The 17915-nt window shown below is 39.8% G+C and overlaps 1 protein-coding gene across 2 annotated transcripts in view; it reads left to right on the top strand.

The window, feature by feature from the left end:
* STX8 (syntaxin 8) overlaps positions 1-17915 on the top strand; it is a 308036-nt gene that overhangs the window by 175320 nt on the left and 114801 nt on the right. For both annotated transcript variants that reach the window (XM_064378315.1, XM_012457587.3), the window contains exon 7: positions 11075-11176. In XM_064378315.1, the coding sequence (XP_064234385.1) occupies positions 11075-11176 (102 nt within the window). The remainder of the gene's footprint in view (positions 1-11074; positions 11177-17915) is intronic.

Below are 17915 nucleotides of genomic sequence, written 5' to 3' on the forward strand. Positions count from 1 at the left end.
GCAGGAGAATCACTTGAACCCAGGAGGTGGAGGTTGCAGTGAGCTGAGATTGTGCCATTGCACTCCAGCCTGGGTGATAGAGTAAGACTGCGTCTCAAGAAAAGAAAGAAAAAAAATAAGAAATTATAACTGAACACTGTGTAGCTACATGAAAAAATACAAATGATATAATTTGAGGGGGGAGGCTTATATATTACAATCATATGAAAATGTATATATTTATGTCAAATTTTAGTGAACACATAGGAGGAATTACAGCCGTTGTTATACTGGGGTATTTGGATAATGTTTACTTTTTCCCTTCTCATTATAAACTACTATTAAATAATTTGTATAACTTAAAAAATAGAGTTATTTAGGCCAGGCACAGTAGCTCACACATGTAATCCCAGCACTTTGGGAGGCCAAGGTGAGTAGATCACTTGAGGTCAGGAGTTCGTGACCAGCCTTGCCAACATGGTAAAACCCTGTCTCTACTAAAAATACAGAAAATTAGCCGAACATGGTGGCAGGCACCTATAATCCCAGCTACTCGGGAGGCTGAGGCAGGAGAATCGCTTGAACCCAGGAGGTGGAGGTTGCAGTGAGCCGAGATCACACCATTGCACTCCAGCCTGGGCGACAGGAGTGAAGCCCTGTCTGGGAAAAAAAAAAAAGAAAGAAAGAAAGAAAGAAGAAAAAAAAGAAAAAAAAATACCTAAGGTAGGTAGGTATTTGAGAAGAAGTTGAGAGTAGGCAGAATTTTAGCTCAGTTTAAAGGACTTTATTAGAGTCACCCTCTAACTCAGCCGTGGAACTGATTTTCTGACGAGTTTCCATGTTACCTGTCTCTGGGAGTGTTTAGTGAAAGATTAACTGTCCTGTTGCCAGGGATGTTATAAGAGGGGAAGGAACTACAAGGTGATTACATGATTCTTGCAGGTCTAAAATTTTGTTATTCTAAGGCATTTGTTTTGTCTTGCCTGCCTGCCTGCCTGCCTCCTTCCCTCCCTCCCTGTTTCCCTCCCTCCTTACTTCCCTTCCTCCCTTCTGTGTGTTTTGACAGCTGTGCCCATTTGCGTGAATTTGTATGACCTTTAGAACATTTCCATCATCCCAGAAAGTTTCCTCATGTCCTTTTCTAGTCAAGCACCCCAGAGGCAACTGCTTTCTGAGGTCTATCCTGTAGGCTAGATTTATCCTTATATTTCATATAAATGGAATCATAAAGCATATAATGATTGTTGTTTTCTTATTTTAGCCAGCCAAAATTCTTTTGAGATTTAGACAGTTGTGACATGCATGAGTAGCTCATTCTTTCTATTGCTGAATAGTAGTCCATTGAACAGATATACCCCAATTTGCTTTTCCATTCTCTTAATGATAGATACTTGGGTTGTTCTAGTTTGGGGCCCTCATGAATAAGGTTGGTATGTATATTTTTTACAGGTTTTTTTTTTTTTGAGAAGTAGGCTTTTATTTCTGTTTGGTAAATACCCAGGAGTGGGCTGGGCATGGTGGCTCACACCTGTAATCCCACCACTCTAGGAGGCCAAGGCAGGTGGATCACCTGAGGTTAAGAGTTCAAGACCAGCCTGGCCAACATGGTGAAACTCCATCTCTACTAAAAATACAAAAATTAGCCAGGCACAGTGGTGTGTACCTGTAATCCCAGCTACTCAGGAGGCTGAGGCAAGAGAATCGCTTGAACTCGCAGGTGGAGGTTGTGGTAAGCCAAGATCATGCCACTGCACTCCAGCTCTGGGGTGATAGAGCAAAACTCCACCTCAAAAAAAAAAAAACCCCAAAAACCTATGAGTGAAGTTTCTGGGTAAAATGGTAGCAATATGGTTAACTTGATTATAATTGATGAACACTTGTACAGAGCCCTTTGTGCTATATTTTCCCCCAAGAATTAGTATTGTCAGTCTTTAGCTTTCACCTTGTAGTGGGTCTGAAGCAGTATCTTATTGTGGTTGAAATTTGCATTCCCCTAATGGCTAACAATATTTGAACTGTTTTTCATGTGTTTATTGGCCATTTGTGTATCTTCTTCTGTAAAACATCTGTTCAGATCTTTTGTCTATTTTTAAATTAGGTTTTTTTGATTGTTAATATGTAGGAGACCTTTATATATTCTAGATACAAATACTATGTCAGATATATGTTCTATATATATATATATTTTTTTTTTTTTTTACCAGTCTGTGGCTTATTTATTAATTGTTGTAATAGTATCTTTGGATGAGCAGAAAATTTCTATTTTAATGACATCAGATTGACCAATTTCTTTTCTTTTGTAGATAATCTTTTTATTTTTCTTTTTTTTTTTTCTTTTAGAAGCTTTAACAGTTCTAGATTTTACAGTTAAGTCTATGAATCAAAAGCAATTTTTTTTTTGGTATGGAGAGAAAAAAAGGTTGAGGGTTTATTTCCTCATACATATATCCAGTTTTTCCAGCAACATTTGTTGAAAAGACTTTTCTTTCACTGTTTGATTGACTGTGTTGTTGATACCTTTGGTGAGAATTGAGTATGTGCACATGTGCGTGCACGCACACACACACACACACACACACACGCAACCCTATCTGGACTCTGTTTTGTTCCATCGATCTGTTTGTCCTTATTCCAATATCAGACTGTCTTGATTACTATATATTTATAATAAATTGTGAATTTTGATAACATAGTACCTCCAACTTTGTTTTTCTTTGTCAGGATTATTCTGGCTATTCTAAATAATTTTCTCTGTGAATTTTAGGATTGGCTTGCAGGTTTCATTTTAAAAGCCTGCTAGAATTTTGATTAGGATTGCAGTCAGTCTATAAAATTCTATACAATATCTGTCAATTGAAATAAATGAACCAATGTTTTTAAAATATTGCGTTCTCTCATATAAATGGCCAATTTATGAAAAAATGCTCAACATCAGTAATCATCAAATAAAAACCATAATGAGATATTATTTCACCCCAGTTAGGATGGCTAATACCAAAACAAACAAACAAACGGAAAAAAAAAAATGAGGATGAGGATATGTGGAGAAAAAAAGGAACTCTTACATACTGTTAGTAGGAATGTGAACTAGTACAGCTACTATGGAGAACAGCGTGGGAGTTCCTCAGAAAACTACAGATAGAACTACCATATGGGCCAGGTGCGGTGGCTCACGCCTGTAATCCTATCACTTTGGGAGTCCAAGACAGGTGAATCACCTGAGGTCAGGAGTTTGAGACCAGCCTGGCCAACGTGGTGAAACCCTGTCTCTACTAAAAATACAAAAATTAGCCAGACATGGTGGTGGGTGCCTATAATCTCAGCTACTTGGGAGGCTGAGGCAGGAGAATTGCTTGAACCTGGGAGATGGAGGTTGCAGTGAGCTGATATCACGCCACTGCACTCCAATCTGGAAGACAGAGCAAGTCTCTGTCTCAAAAAAAAAAAAAAAAAGAACTACCATATGATCCAATGAATCCTGCCCCACTGGGCATTGATCAAAAGGAAAGAAAATGAGTATAACAGACACCTGCACCCCTATGTTTATTGCAGCACTATTTACAGTAGTCAAAATATGGAATCAACGTAGATATTCAAGAACAGTTGAATGGATAAAGAAAAGATGGTGTACATACACCATAAAATACTGTCAGCCATAAAGAGAATGAAATCTTGTCATTCATGGCAACATGGATGGAACTGGAGGACATTAAGTGAAATAAGCCAGGAACAGACAGTTAAACACCATGTGTTCTTTTGCAATTTGGAAGCTAAAAAAGTTGATGTCATAGAAGTAAAAAGTAAAGTAAAGCAGAGGATACGAGAGACTGGGTTGGATAGGGGAGAAGGGAGGGATGGGGAGAGATTTGTTAAAGGATACGGAATCACAGCTAGATAGGAGGAATAAGTTCTGGAGTTCTATACCACCGTAGGATGACTATAGTTAACAATAATATATTCTATAGTTTCAATAGCTAGAAGGAGGATGTTGAATGTTCCCAACACAAAGAAATGAGAAATGTTTGAGATGATGGATATGCTAATTACCCTGCTCTGATCACTCTACAGTATATGATTTGAAACATCACTATTCCTAAAACACTGGGTTTGTAAAAAAAAAAAAAAGAAGAAAAGAAAAGAAAAGAAAAATTATCGAATATCTATAATTATTGTTTGTCAATTAAAAATTAAAAAATATTGAGCTTTTCAATCCATGAATATAGTATAGCTCTCCATCTATTTAGGCCTTATTTCATTTCTCCCAAAAATGTTTTATAGTTTTTACTGTAGAGCTCTTACATATCTCCAGTTAGATTTATTTCTAAGTATGTAATATGGCTTTTGATGCCATTATAATGGATTTTTTTACTTTTATTTTTCTCCATTGTTTATCACTGCTATATAGAAATAGATTGCATTTTACTATTGACTTTATATATGTAAATTTATTAGATTTATTTCCTAGTTCTTATAGTTATTAAATAGACTATAGTTTTCTGTGTGTACAATCATGTCATCTGCAAGTACAGCTTTACAGCTTCCTTTCTTACCTTTTTACTCCCCCTGCCCCACGTCTTATTGAACAATGTGGGACTTCTAATAAAATGTTCAACAGATGTTGTCAGAGCAGATATCCTTGCCTTGTTCCTGATCTTAGAGAAAAAGTGTTCCATGTTTCACCTTTAAGTATGATGTTAGCTCTGAGCGTGTGTGTTTGTTTGTTTGTTTGTTTGTTTTTGAGACAGAGTCTCTCTGTTGCAAGGGTGGAATGCAGTGGTGTGATCTAAGCTCACTGCAACCTCTGCCTCCTGGGTTCAAGTGATTCTCCTGTCTCAGCCTCCTTAATAGCTGAGACTACAGGCAAGCACCACCACGCCCGGCTAATTTTTGTATTTTTAGTAGAGACAGGGTTTCACCATGTTGGCCAGGATGGTCTTAATCTCTTGACCTCATGATCCACCCACCTCTGCCTCCCAGAGTGCTGTGATTACAGGCATGAGCCATTGCACCTGGCCGAGCTCTGAGTGTTTTTTAAATAGATGTCCTTTCTCAGGCTGAAGAAATTCCCTTTCATTTCTATTTTGCTGAGAATTTGTATCATGAATGGATACGGAATTTTGTCATATCCTTTTTCTGCATTTGAGATGATCATACTATTATCTCCTTGAGTCTGCTCATTGATTTTACATCTTTCTTCTTTACTAATAAATGCATTTAGAACAATCAACTTCTTCCTAAGTACTGCTTTAGTAGCATCCCCAAAACTTTTATGCTACATTGTTGTCTTGTTCTATTCAAGCTGCTATAATAAAATGCCATCAACTGGGTGGCTTATAAATAACAGAAATTTTCAGTTACGGAGGCTGAGAAGTCAAGATCAAGGACTCCAGGTCTGGTGTCTGGTGAGGGTCTGTTTCCTGGTTCATAGACAGGTGTCTTTGTTGTAACTTCACATGGTGGAAGAAATGAGAGAGCGCTCTAGGAAATTTTTTATAAGGTCATAAACCTCATTCATAGAACAGAATTCATTCATTCATATGGGCTTTACTCTCATCACCATTCACCTCTGCAAAGCTCCACATCCAAATATCATCACATTGGTGATTAGGCTTCAACATAATATCGAAGGCACACAAACATCCTGTCTATCACAGCTGTCATTCTTAACTCATTTCAGTATATTTTCTCCTTTCTCTTGTGATTTCATCTTTGCCCTGTGGGGAAATCGGAGGTGTTTTCCTTAATTTTCAAATATTACAGAATTTCCCCTTTTCAACATGTGTCCTTTCATCATGATGAAAAGTTTCTTTTTATATCTGATAATCCTCCTTTGCTAGAAGTCTGTCTGGTCTGATACTAATATGGCTTTGCCAACTTTCTTATGCAAACACTATGCTTTATAGTGAGTTTCATATCAAAGTATATAGTTGTGTCATCTTTTTTTAAGGTCTTGCTTGATATCCTCGGTCTTTTAATTGAAAAGTTTAGTCTGTTTACATTAATGTCACTGTTGACATAGTTGAATTTAAGCATGCCAGATAGTTATTGTATTTCTATTCTTTTTGTCTATCTTTTGTTCCTCTTTACCTCTTTTCTTGAACCATACCTTTTTAGTATTTAATTTTATTTCTTCTGTTAATTTTTATTTTAAAACTATACCTCTTGGTAGGGGGTGTGTGTCTGTGTGTGTGTTTGTTTTCTTGGTTTCTTTTTTAATGTATTGCTTTAGAGCTGAGTTGTTAGATACGTGTGGCTATTTAAATTTTAATTCATTGAAATATGAGAGAATTCAAATATGTTTTGATTATTGTATGGAAAATGAATTAAAATGAATCAGGACTAGAAACAAAGATGTTAGGATATTGTTGTTGTTTTTTTGTTTGTTCATTTCCAAGATGGTGTCTTGGTCTGTTGCCCAGACTGGAGTACAGTGGCACAATCTTAGCTCATTGCAACCTCCACCTACCTGATGTAAGCAATTCTCCTTCCTCAGCCTCCCGAGTAGCTGGGATTACAGGTGCCCACCACCATGCCTGGCTAATTTTTGTCTTTTTAGTAGGAATGGGATTTCACTATGTTGGCCAGGCTGGTCTCAAACTTCTGACCTCGCGATCTGCCCGCCTAGGCCTCCCAAAGTGCTGAGATTACAGGTGTGAGCCACCGCACCTGGCTAGGACATGGTTTTTAAAACACTGGCAAATTAGTAACAGAGTTTAAGAGAAATGATAGAATTGAGAGATATTGGTGAGAGAGAATCAATAAGAGGTGGTTAACAAATAGAATATCAGATAAAGAACAGTGAGGGAGAAGTCCAAGTGACTTTTAAGATCTCTAGCTTGGGCAAGCAAATGAATGATGATACCATTAATTGAGACAGGGAATACAGGAGGGAAGTCAAATTAGGAGAAAGATAAAGAGTTTAATTTTAGAAATCTTGAGGTCATATGTTGGTATTTCAAGGTAGCGATTGGTAGTAGGCAGTTGGGTCAAGAATTTTGGAGAGCTATCTAGAGCAGACATGTTTCAGATTTTTAATTTAAATACTGATGAAGCAAAAGGTAGAAGGTATGTGAAATCACCATGGTAATATTATCGAGTAACAATGCAAAACTTGAGTATCGCCTGCATTTAAGAGAAAACTCTAGATGGAGCTTCTGGATAAATTAGAGGAAAATTGGGAGACAGTATGTTATTGAATACAAGGGACTAGAAAGTACTGAATGAATAATTAAGTAACAATTTATTGCAAAAAATTTTGTAGGCAGGTGTTACATAGATAATATTTGACAAATTTGGCTTAGATCCACTTTTCTAAGAAACAGCAAAATACTGTGAAAATTATACAGTGCTTTTATATTGTAGGCTCCATTCATTCTTTGCCCTTTTTTTGGGGACGGAGTCTCGCTTTGTCACCCAAGCTGGAGTGCAGTAACACGATCCCAGCTCACTGTAATCTCCGCTTCCTGGTTTCAAGCGATTCTCCTGCCTTACCCTCCTGAATAGCCTATAGGCGCCCAACACCATGACTGGCTCATTTTTATATTTTTAGTAGAGATGCAGTTTCACTATGTTGGCCAGGCTAGTCTCGAACTCCTGACCTCAGCTGATCCGCCCCCCTCAGCCTCCCAAAGTGCTGGGATTGCAGGTGTGAGCCACTGTGCCCAGCCCATTCATTGTCTTTATCTTTTCATATTGATTTTATCTTGCTGTATACAAGGCATTCTCCTAGGAGTGGGAGATATAAGGAAGAATAAAAATTAGTTTATATCGTAATCTTCCTGTTAAAGACATGTAAACAAATCAATAGATTATAACTATAGGGTCTATAAGTAAGAGGTTTGTAGGAAGCGCTGCAGAAGGCAAGAAGCAGGAATGCCCAACTCTTCTGTGCCTTTCAGATATGATTCTTTTTACATGGGTTGCCTTTTTCCTGCTTTTTAACCCACACAGGCTTTGGAACTCAGCTCACACATCATTCTGGAGACTTTATTTGATTTCCTTGTTTGCTTTACTTAATGCTTTAAGAAAAATGGTTACTCGTATTGAACAACACATCTCCAAATCCGTCACTATAAAAACAGGGAAGAAGGAGAGAGAAGGGAGGGGAAAAAAAACAAAATGAAAAATAAAATAATTAAGCATCCCTTGACAGGGATACATTCTGAGAAATGTGTCGTTAGGTAATTTTATCATTGTGCGATCATCATGGAGTATACTTACGCAAGCCTAGATGGTAAAGCCTGCTACACATCTAGGCTACATGTATGGTATAGCCCATTCCCCCTAGACTGAAAACCTGTACAGCATGTTATTGCATGTAAGCAGTTGTAAGAAGATGATAAATGTGGCTGGGTATAGTGGCACGCCTGTAATACCAGCCCTTTGGAAGGCCAAAGTGGGTGGATCATTTGAGGTCAGGAGTTCGAGACCAGCCCAGTCAACATGGTGAAACCCCATCTCTACTAAAAATACAAAAATTAGCCAGGCGGTAGTAGCGTACACCTGTAATCCCAGCTACTTGGGAGGCTGAGGCAGGAGAATCACTTGAACTTGAGAGGAGGAGGTTGTGGTGAGTCACTATTACACCACTGCACTCCAGCCTGGGCAAAAAGAGGGAGACTCCATCTAAAAAAAAAAAAAGAGAAAAAAGGCCAAGCACAGTGGCTTATGCCTGTAATCCCAGCACTTTGGGAGGCCAAGGCGGGCAGATCACCTGAGGTCAGGAGTTCAAGACCAGCCTGACCAACATGGAGAAACCCCGCATCAAAATTAGCCAATTGTGGTGGCAGGTGCCTGTAATCCCAGCTACTTGGGAGGCTGAGGCAAGAGAATCCTTTGAACTTGAGAGGAGGAGGTTGTGGTGAGCCACTATCACACCACTGCACTCCAGCCTGGGCAACAAGAGTGAGACTCCATCTCAAAAAAAAAAAAAAATATGGTAAATATTTCTGTATCCAAACATAAAAAAGGTACAGTAAAAATACAGTATTGTAACTTATTATAATACTGTACCACTTATGGTACTACTGTTGTATATGTAGTCAATCATTAACTAGAATGTCATATTGTGGCATATGACTATATATGCTCACTGTAAGAAATTCGGGCCGGGCACAGTGGCTCATGGCTATAATCCTAACAGTTTGAGAGGCTGAGGCAGGAGGATCTCTTGAGGTAAGAAATTTGAGACCAGCCTGGGTGACAGAGCAGGGACTTATCTCTACAAAAAATTTAAACAATTCCCTGGAATTGGTGGCACATGCCTATAGTCTCAGGTACTCAGGAGGTTGAGATGGGAGGATTGCTATAGCCTAGTGATTGAAGACTGCAGTGAGCTATCACAGTCCCCTGTATCCAGCCTGGGTGACAGAGCAAGACCCTGTCTCTGAAAAAAACAGAAAGAAAGAAATTCAAACAATACAGAAAAATGCAAGGAAGAAGGCAGCAGTCACACAGGATCTCACCATCTAGCAATAATCATGATTAGCATTAGATTAATATTATCCACATATATCCCTATATGTTTGTAGATATTAAAAGATGGATACAAATAATTTCACATAGTTAGGATCATACTATATATGCTATTTTAAATGTTGTGAAGGGCTCAATTTCACTTTTAAAAAATTAGAGTTAGAAAAGAGGGCTGGGCGCAGTAGAGATGGAGTTTCACCAGGTTGGCCAAGGGTTCAAATGATTCTCCTGCCTCACCCTCCCGAATAGTTGGGACTGTAGGTGGCCACCTACAGATTACGTTTGTAATCCCAACACTTTGGGAGGCTGAGACAGGTGGATCACCTGAGGTCAGGAGTTCAAGACCAGCCTGACCAACATGGAGAAACCCTGTCTCTACTAAAAATACAAAATGAGTCAGGCATGATGTCTCATGCCTGTAATCCCAGTTACTCAGGAGGCTGAGAGAATCACTTGAACCTGGGAGGCAGAGGTTGCGGTGAGCTGAGATAGCACCATTGCACTCCAGCTTGGGCAACAAGAGTAAAACTCCGTCTCAAAAAAAAAAAAAAAAAAAAAAAAAAAAAAAAAGATGAATTTCACATCAAGGATTCTTTACAAGAGATATTAATTACTAATAGATCCCTCAAGCTTAACAAAAAACACTGAAGTTTTGGTGATTTTAAGAGGCTGCAAATGTCTAGATTAACTTTTCAACTGCTCAATATGCTTTGCTATGAGAGATGAAGAAATTAGTACTTTCAAATTCTTTTCACCTTCCTTCCCTACTCCCAACCACTGACTAATTTTTCAGTTGGAATTACATTGTTACTGTCGTGACATTCCTATACCTTTCTGTTATCTAATCCATGTATTTTTTTTTTTTACTCTTTAGTTCAGTATTTAAATGGATTCATTCTCTCCATTATCTCTTTATTTATATCTTGATTGGCTAGATTTATTCATCATGTAGCCTTCTCAAAAAGGACACAGGTAGTCTGTAATGTCTATTGTATTGTCTGTTTTTTTTGTTTTTGTTTTTGTTTTTGAGACAGAGTCTTACTGTGTCACCCAGACTGGAATGCAGTGGCGCCATCTCGGCTCACTGCAACCTCTGCCTCCCGGGGTCAAGCAATTCTCCTGCCTCAGCCTTCCGAGTAGCTGGGATTACAAGTGCCCACCCTGACACCCAGTGAATGTTTGTATTTTTAGTAGAGACAGGGTTTTGCCATGTTGGCGAGGCTGGTCTTAAACTCCTGACCTCAGGCAATCCACCTGCCTTGGCCTCCCAAAGTGCTGATATTACAGGTGTGAGCCACCTCACTTGGCCTGTCTGTTCCTTTATACTTGAATGACAACTTGACTAGGCATAAATTTGGTGGGTCATGCTTTCTTTCCTCTGAACATGGCATTTCTCCTGTCTCCTGGAATTGTGTTCAATCAGTTTTCTTCTTTACTGCTGCTTTTTTTTTTTTTCCTTTTAGAATCAGAATTGCAGTTTTCAAAGAATCAACATTAGTTCTGTACCTTTTCAATTACTGCACGTGAGATAATTATTGCTAGGAAGAACAACCACAGCTGTGATACTGTGATGTGAACCAGGGTATTTTAGGAATATTAATTATGTATCTTTCCTTTCTAGAGATAATTGACGACCTTGCCAACCTAGTGGAGAACACAGATGAGAAACTTCGCACTGAAACCAGGCGTGTAAACGTGGTGGACCGAAAGTCAGCCTCTTGTGGTACGTTAGTCAACAGGTTATCAAAAGTCAACCTCTTGATAGCTACGTTATGGCTCTGTTTCTGCCACAGCTTGTGAATTTACTCTGCTCTGAGTTTCTCATGTTTGTCTAATTACTGCAGGGATTTGGTTGCTCTTCTGATATAGGCAGTGCCATTTGATGAAGCACTGAAAGTGCTAAAAGATGGTTCAATCTTGTCAAAATGAAATGAATGGTGTGGAGTTCAGAGGGTATATCATTCATTGTTAATTTTTTTTTTTAAGTTAAAAGAGCCCTTTCTGTGTGTTTACAGAGATTAATAGTTTGGGAAATTGTATAACATTATACTGGTTGGTGGGTTTCAAAGGGGATCTCACTTGCTTTTGTGCTGTCTTAAAATAACCACAAGCTTCATTAAGTTCAAATCCTATGTTTTGCGATGGAATCTTTGTCAGCTTACTTTACCTCTTGATACCTTCTATGTAAAATGGGGATTCATATGCCAAGATAAGAATGGCATGAAGAACTTGCTTAAAATACTGATTCTGAGGCCTCCCCTAGGGATTCTGATTGAGTAGGTCTAGGGTGGAGTTCAAGAATGTTCATTATTTAATAAGTATACCAAGCTGTTCTGCTGCAGGTACTTGTTCTGCAGAAATTCTGATGCAGACTTTTGTGAGGTTTAAATTGTGTATTGCCTGTGCACAGTGCCTTGCCCAAAGGTAAGTGGTGATAAATGATGGTAGCAGCAATAGTAATCACAGTGATGGCTTTTTGGTGCTTCCTCTCACAAAGGTGCACCAAGTTTATAAAGCTGACATATCTATGAAAAATAGAATTACAGGCCACATGCAGGGGCTCAGGAGTTTGAGACCAGTCTGGGCAACATAGCAAGACCTCCGTGTCTATAAAAAATTTAAGGCCGGGCACAGTGGCTCACGCCTGTAATCCCACCACTTTGGGAGGCCGAGGCGGATGGATCACGAGGTCAAGAGATCGGGACCATCCTGGTCAACATGGTGAAACCCCGTCTCTACTAAAAATACAAAAAATTAGCTGGGCATGGTGGCGCATGCCTGTAATCCCAGCTACTCAGGAGGCTGAGGCAGGAGAATTGCCTGAACCCAGGAGGTGGAGGTTGTGGTGAGCCGAGATCGCGCCATTGCACTCCAGCCTGGGTAACAAGAGCAAAACTCTGTCTCAAAAAAAAAAAAGAAAAAAGAAAAAAAGAAGAAAAAAAAAAATTTAAAAATCAGCAGCCTGGGCAACGTGGCAAGACCCTGTCTCTACTAAAGATACAAAGAAATAGCCAGATGTTATGGCATACACCTGTAGTCCCAGCTACTTAAGAGACTGAGGAGGGAGGATCTCTTGAGCCCTGGGGGTGGAGGTTGCAATGAGCTGAGATCGTCCCACTGTACTCCAGCCTGGGTGACAGAGCAAGACCCTGTCTCAAAATTAATTAATTCAAAAAATTAGCCAGGCATGGTGGTATGTGCCTGTAGTCCTTGCTACTCAGGAGGCTGAGACAGGAGGATCACTTGAGACTAGGAGGTTGAGGCTGCAGTGAGCCATGATCGTGCTACTGCACTCGAAGTCTGTTATACTGTCTGTTCCTAGGTGACAGAGTGAAACTTTGACTCTTAAAAAAAAAAAAAAAAAGAATTACAATAGCCATTAAAACAAACAAAATACTAGAGATCTGAGCACATACTTTGCCAAACTTTCAGCCTTTTTAATATGAAAAATGTAATGGATGCTCCCAATCTGTCCACCTTAGAAGTTCTGTGCAAGGGTCCCTGAGATGTGCAGCTTCAGAAGCATCACATTCCCTGCCTGTGTTGGCTTATAAGAAAGAAGGGTAGCCAGGCACAGTGGTGCATGCCTGTAGTCCCAGCTACTTGGGAGGCTGAGTTGGGAGGATCGCTTGAGCCCAGGAGTTCTGGGCTGTAGTGTGCTATGCCGATCAGGTGTCCACACTAGGTTTGGCATTAAATGGTGACCTCCTGGGAGCAGGGGACTGCCAAGTTGCCTAGGGAGGGTTGAACCGGCCCAGGTCAGAAACGGAGCAGGTCAAAACTCCTGTACTGATCAGAGCCTGTGAATATCCACTACACTCCAGCCTGGGCAACATTGCGAGACCCCGTCTCTAAAAAAAAAAAAGAAAGAAGCCTGGAACAATGGGATAATAGAGGGTCAGGCACACAGAGACTCTGGAAACTCAGAGGAATTGGAGCCCCAGGGGGCCCACTTGAGACCCTTTATCACCACTGTCCTGCCGGAGTGCCAGACCATCCCACTCTGTGCTTCTGCTCCTCAGTTTTGCTTTATCAATCTTCTCGAATAACTGCTGGCCACAGGGACTTTGTTATCTATGCTAGATCCTGAAACATTAAAGATGAGAGCTATGAGTTCGCTCCCACCTCTGTCTTATTATCTGGGCCTCAGTTGCCTCATTGTAAGAAAGTGGATAGCTTGGTTGTCAAAATTCAGTTGTATGGATGATGTAAAGTGTGTAGTGCTGGTCATCTTCCCCAGCTTTCCGTATGTATGTGAGAGGTGCCAGAGCGTATGTCATGAGAGTGGGCTCTGGAGCTTGGCCTCACACCCAGGCTTCCCCTCTCACTAGCTGCATGACCTTGGAAAAGTCCAGACTCCCCTTTGCCTCAATTTTCCCATCTTTGAAGTGGAGATAATAAAGATATAGACCTCAAAGGATCGTTATGAGAAATAAATGAGTGTGTGTATATAATATATATATACGTGTGTGTATATGCGTATATAATATATATATGTGTATGTATGTATATGTGGTTATATATGTATATATTAGGTTGGTGCAAAAGTAATTGTGGTTTTTGTCATTACTGCAATGACTTTTGCACCAGCCTAATACATATATCACTTAGAACCATGTTTGGTACATTGCATGCAGTGAGCAATTAATGGTATTAAGCTCTTGTTATTATATGACTAAAGCAGGAAGGCAAATAGTGTAATATATGTTTTTGTTGTTCTCAGCGATTATGTTGCTAGTTTGGAATGAATATATTCATAGACATGTTGGTATGTTTTGTGTTTGCAACATAGTAACTCCACACATGTCACTTATGAAGTCATAATGAATGCAAAACATTTCTTATCCTGTTGCCAATTTTTCATTTTATGTTATTATCTGGTATGTACTATTTTTACCCAGAAGTATCATAATGTCTTCTGAGCTGCACTCTTAAGTGTTTTTTTGAAAACAGAAAAAAAAAAATTGCCAGGCATGGTGACTCATGTAATCCCAGCACTTTGGGAGGCCAAGTCAGGTGGATCACAAGGTCAGGAGATTGAGACAGTCCTGGCCAACATGGCAAAACCCTGTCTGTACTAAAAATACAAAAGTTAGATGGGCGTGGTGGTACATGCCTATAATCCCAGCTACTTGAAAGGCTGAGGCACAAGAATCGCTTGAACTGGGGAGGCAGAGGTTGCACTGAGCTGAGATTGTGCTACTGCACTCCATCCTGGTAACAGAGTAAGACTCTGTCTCAAAAAAAAAAAAGAAAAGAAAAAATTTAGGGACTCCTAGAAGTACTAAAATACATTTTGAAAACTTGTGTCTATATTTTAAAATAAGTTAACTATACATTTATCTCATGCCTCATTTTATTTAATTATATATGTATATATTATCTGTCACAGAATTGTATGTAATGATTCAGAAGGGAGAAGTTCATCAGTATAGCAGTGTTAAGTAGATACTGAAAAAAGAAAATTCTTCATTCTTCTTTTTTTTTTTGAGACAGAGTCTCACTCTGTCATCCAGGCTGGAGTGCAGTGGCACGTTCTCAGCTCACCACAACCTCCGCCTTCCAGGTTCAAGTGATTCCCCTGCCTCAGCCTCCCGAGTAGCTGAGATTGAGGCGTATACCACCACACCCAGCTAATTTTTGTATTTTTAGTAGAGACAGGGTTTCACTAACTTGGACAAGCTGGTCTTGAACTCCTGTCCTCATAATCCACCCGCCTCGGCCTCCCAAAGTGCTGGGATTACAAGTGTGAGCCAATGTGCCCAGCTTTTTGTTTTTGAGACAGGGTCTTACTCTGTCACCCAGGTTGGCATGCCGTGGCATAATCATAGCTCATTGCAACCTTGAATTCCTGGACTCAAGGGATCTTCCTGCCTCAGTCCCCCAAGAAGCTGTAACTATAGGTGCATACCACTACACCTGGCTAATTAAAAAAAAAAAATTTCTAGAGGTAGAGTCTCACTTCATGGCTGAGGCTGTCTGGAACTTTTTTTTAACATCCCAAACTGAAATTTATCCTAGACAATAACTTTCTATTCCTCCCTTCTTCAGCCCCTGGTAACTACTTTTTTACCTTCTGTCTCTGTGAATGTGATTATTCTAGGTACCCACTGTAAGCGAGATCATGTGTATACTTTGGTATCTTACTTATTTAGGGTAATGTCTTCAAGATTCATCCATGTTGTAGCATGTATCAGAATTTCATTCCTTTTTAAGCTGAATAATATTCCATTTTATGTAGATATCACATTTTGTTTATCCATTTGTCAGTGGACACAGGTTGTTTCACGTTTTGGCTATTGTGAATAATGCCACCATAAATGTTGCTGTACAAATATTTATTCAAGTCTTACCTTTTTTGTATATATAGCCAGAAGTGGAATTGCTGGATAAAATGGTAAATCAGTGTTTAAATGTGTTAGGAACCTTCGTACTAGTCTGGTTTTGTTTTGCTTTCAGCCTCTAAACTCTTAGGTACTTTCCAGTATTTTCTTTAAATTTTTTTTTTTTTTTTTTTTTTTTTTAAGATGGAGTCTCACTCTGTCGCTCAGGCAGGAGTGCAGTGGCTTGATCTCAGCTCACTGGAACCTCCACTTCCCCGCTGCAACTTTCACTTCCTGGGTTCAAGCAATTCTCTTGCCTCAGCCTACTGAGTAGCTGGAAAATTGCAGGTGCCTGCCACCACACCTGGCTAATTTTTGTATTTTTAGTAGAGACAGGGTTTCACCATGTTGGTCAGGCTGGTCTTGAACTCCTGACCTTGTTATGTGCCTGCCTTGGCCTCTCAAAGTGCTGGGATTACAGGTGTGAGCCACCACACCCAGCTGGAAATTAAGTCCGTGGGTACCCACTCCAGTTAGAAAATTTAATGGGAGACCCTTCCCACACTAAACTGGGACCCCAAAGAGCTACACCCTCAGAGTAAAAGTGAACCAGAACTAAACTTGCCCTGGGAGGTTGTGGAAAAGGCAGCATGGCACTGAGCAGAATAGGAGAAGAAAAAGAAAGGGGGAATAATACAGTTATTGACAACTTGTGGTCACAGAAAGGCCCTCATGTGAATTTACCCCCTCGACATACATACTCAGGGTGAACCAGAAACATCATACCATGAATTTGTTTTGAGGCAGATTCACTTACTATAGCTTCAGGTGCCTGGCAAAAACAAATGAACTGCCTCTCTAGAGGAAAGCGTATTTATTCTAGGATGCTAGGAGTCAACTAAAAGTAAATTTCTAAAGGCAATTACTTATCAGATGTTGATTATAAACTCAATTCTGCTTTTTAAAATATAATAAAATAAATGACAAGCTTGAAAGCATTTTAAGAAAACAGAGGCTGGGCGAGGTGGCTCACACTTGTAATCCCAACACTTTGGGAGGCCAAGGTGGGCAGATTACAAGGTCAGGAGATCAAGACCAGCCTGGCCAACATGGTGAAACCCTGTCTCTACTAAAATACAAAATGTTAGCCAGGCATGGTGGCGTGCGCCTATAGTCCCAGCTACTCGGGAGGCTGAGGCAGGGGAATCCCTTGAACCCAGGAGGTGGAGGTTGCAGTGAGCCGAGATCACACCACTGCACTCCAGTCTGGTGATAGAGTGAGACACCATGTCAAAAAAAAAAAAAAGAAAAGAAAAGGAAAAGAAAACTATAATAAGCAACATAGAAATTTCGAAAAGGGACCAGATAGCACTTCTAGAAATAACAGGTAACTGAAAAAAAAAAAAAAAAAAAAAACCCAACCCAGTGAACATATTTGGTACCAGCAGAAGAGAGAATCAACCAGAAGACAAAAAAAAAAAGTATATTCCATTTAACAAATGTTAGCATGTTGAAGAGAATACCCAAATGCCAGGCACTTAAATGATGATCTTAATAAGAAAGGCATTTGAGGGGCAGAAGGTTAGTGCAAGAGCTTCGAGAAACAGCAAAGAGTTAACCACCTGCTCTTCTCAAGGGTGAGCCCACATTGGTCATTTTATGTATGAACATATACACATGCATAATGAAACTGCAAGCAAGGTGTACTTTAACTATGGGGGGTGGGAATTAAGCAGCCCAGTCGAGTGTAACTCAATTACCGTTCACAAGGCATTCTATTACTGTTTAAGAGGACTTGCGTGCGGTGAGGATAGCAGCCAGCACATCATCATTTTACACAAAGGAGTGCAAAAACAGGTTGTGAATAATGAAATGGCCTTTTGTTTTGCTACGCTTGGCGTATCTTCCCTGATGATCTGATATATCAGTCATAGATGCTTGAGCAGTGAGAGAATTTCTAGTTATGAATACAGACTGAGCTGCAAGGGGCCACACGGGAGAAAAGCCCAATGATGAATTTGTTTGTTCAGTTCTTAACAAGGGATTCAAGTACCTCTTTGTGAACCTTTCACTCAGGAGCGCAGGCTTTAAAATTTTTACAGAGATCTCTATGTGGATTTTCCTCCCTTTTCTTCCCCC

The sequence above is a fragment of the Aotus nancymaae genome, unplaced genomic scaffold (assembly GCF_030222135.1).
Source record: "Aotus nancymaae isolate 86718 unplaced genomic scaffold, 86718_ANA_hifiasm-v0.15.2.pri h1tg000018l, whole genome shotgun sequence".
NCBI classification, from domain to species: Eukaryota; Metazoa; Chordata; class Mammalia; order Primates; family Aotidae; genus Aotus; species Aotus nancymaae.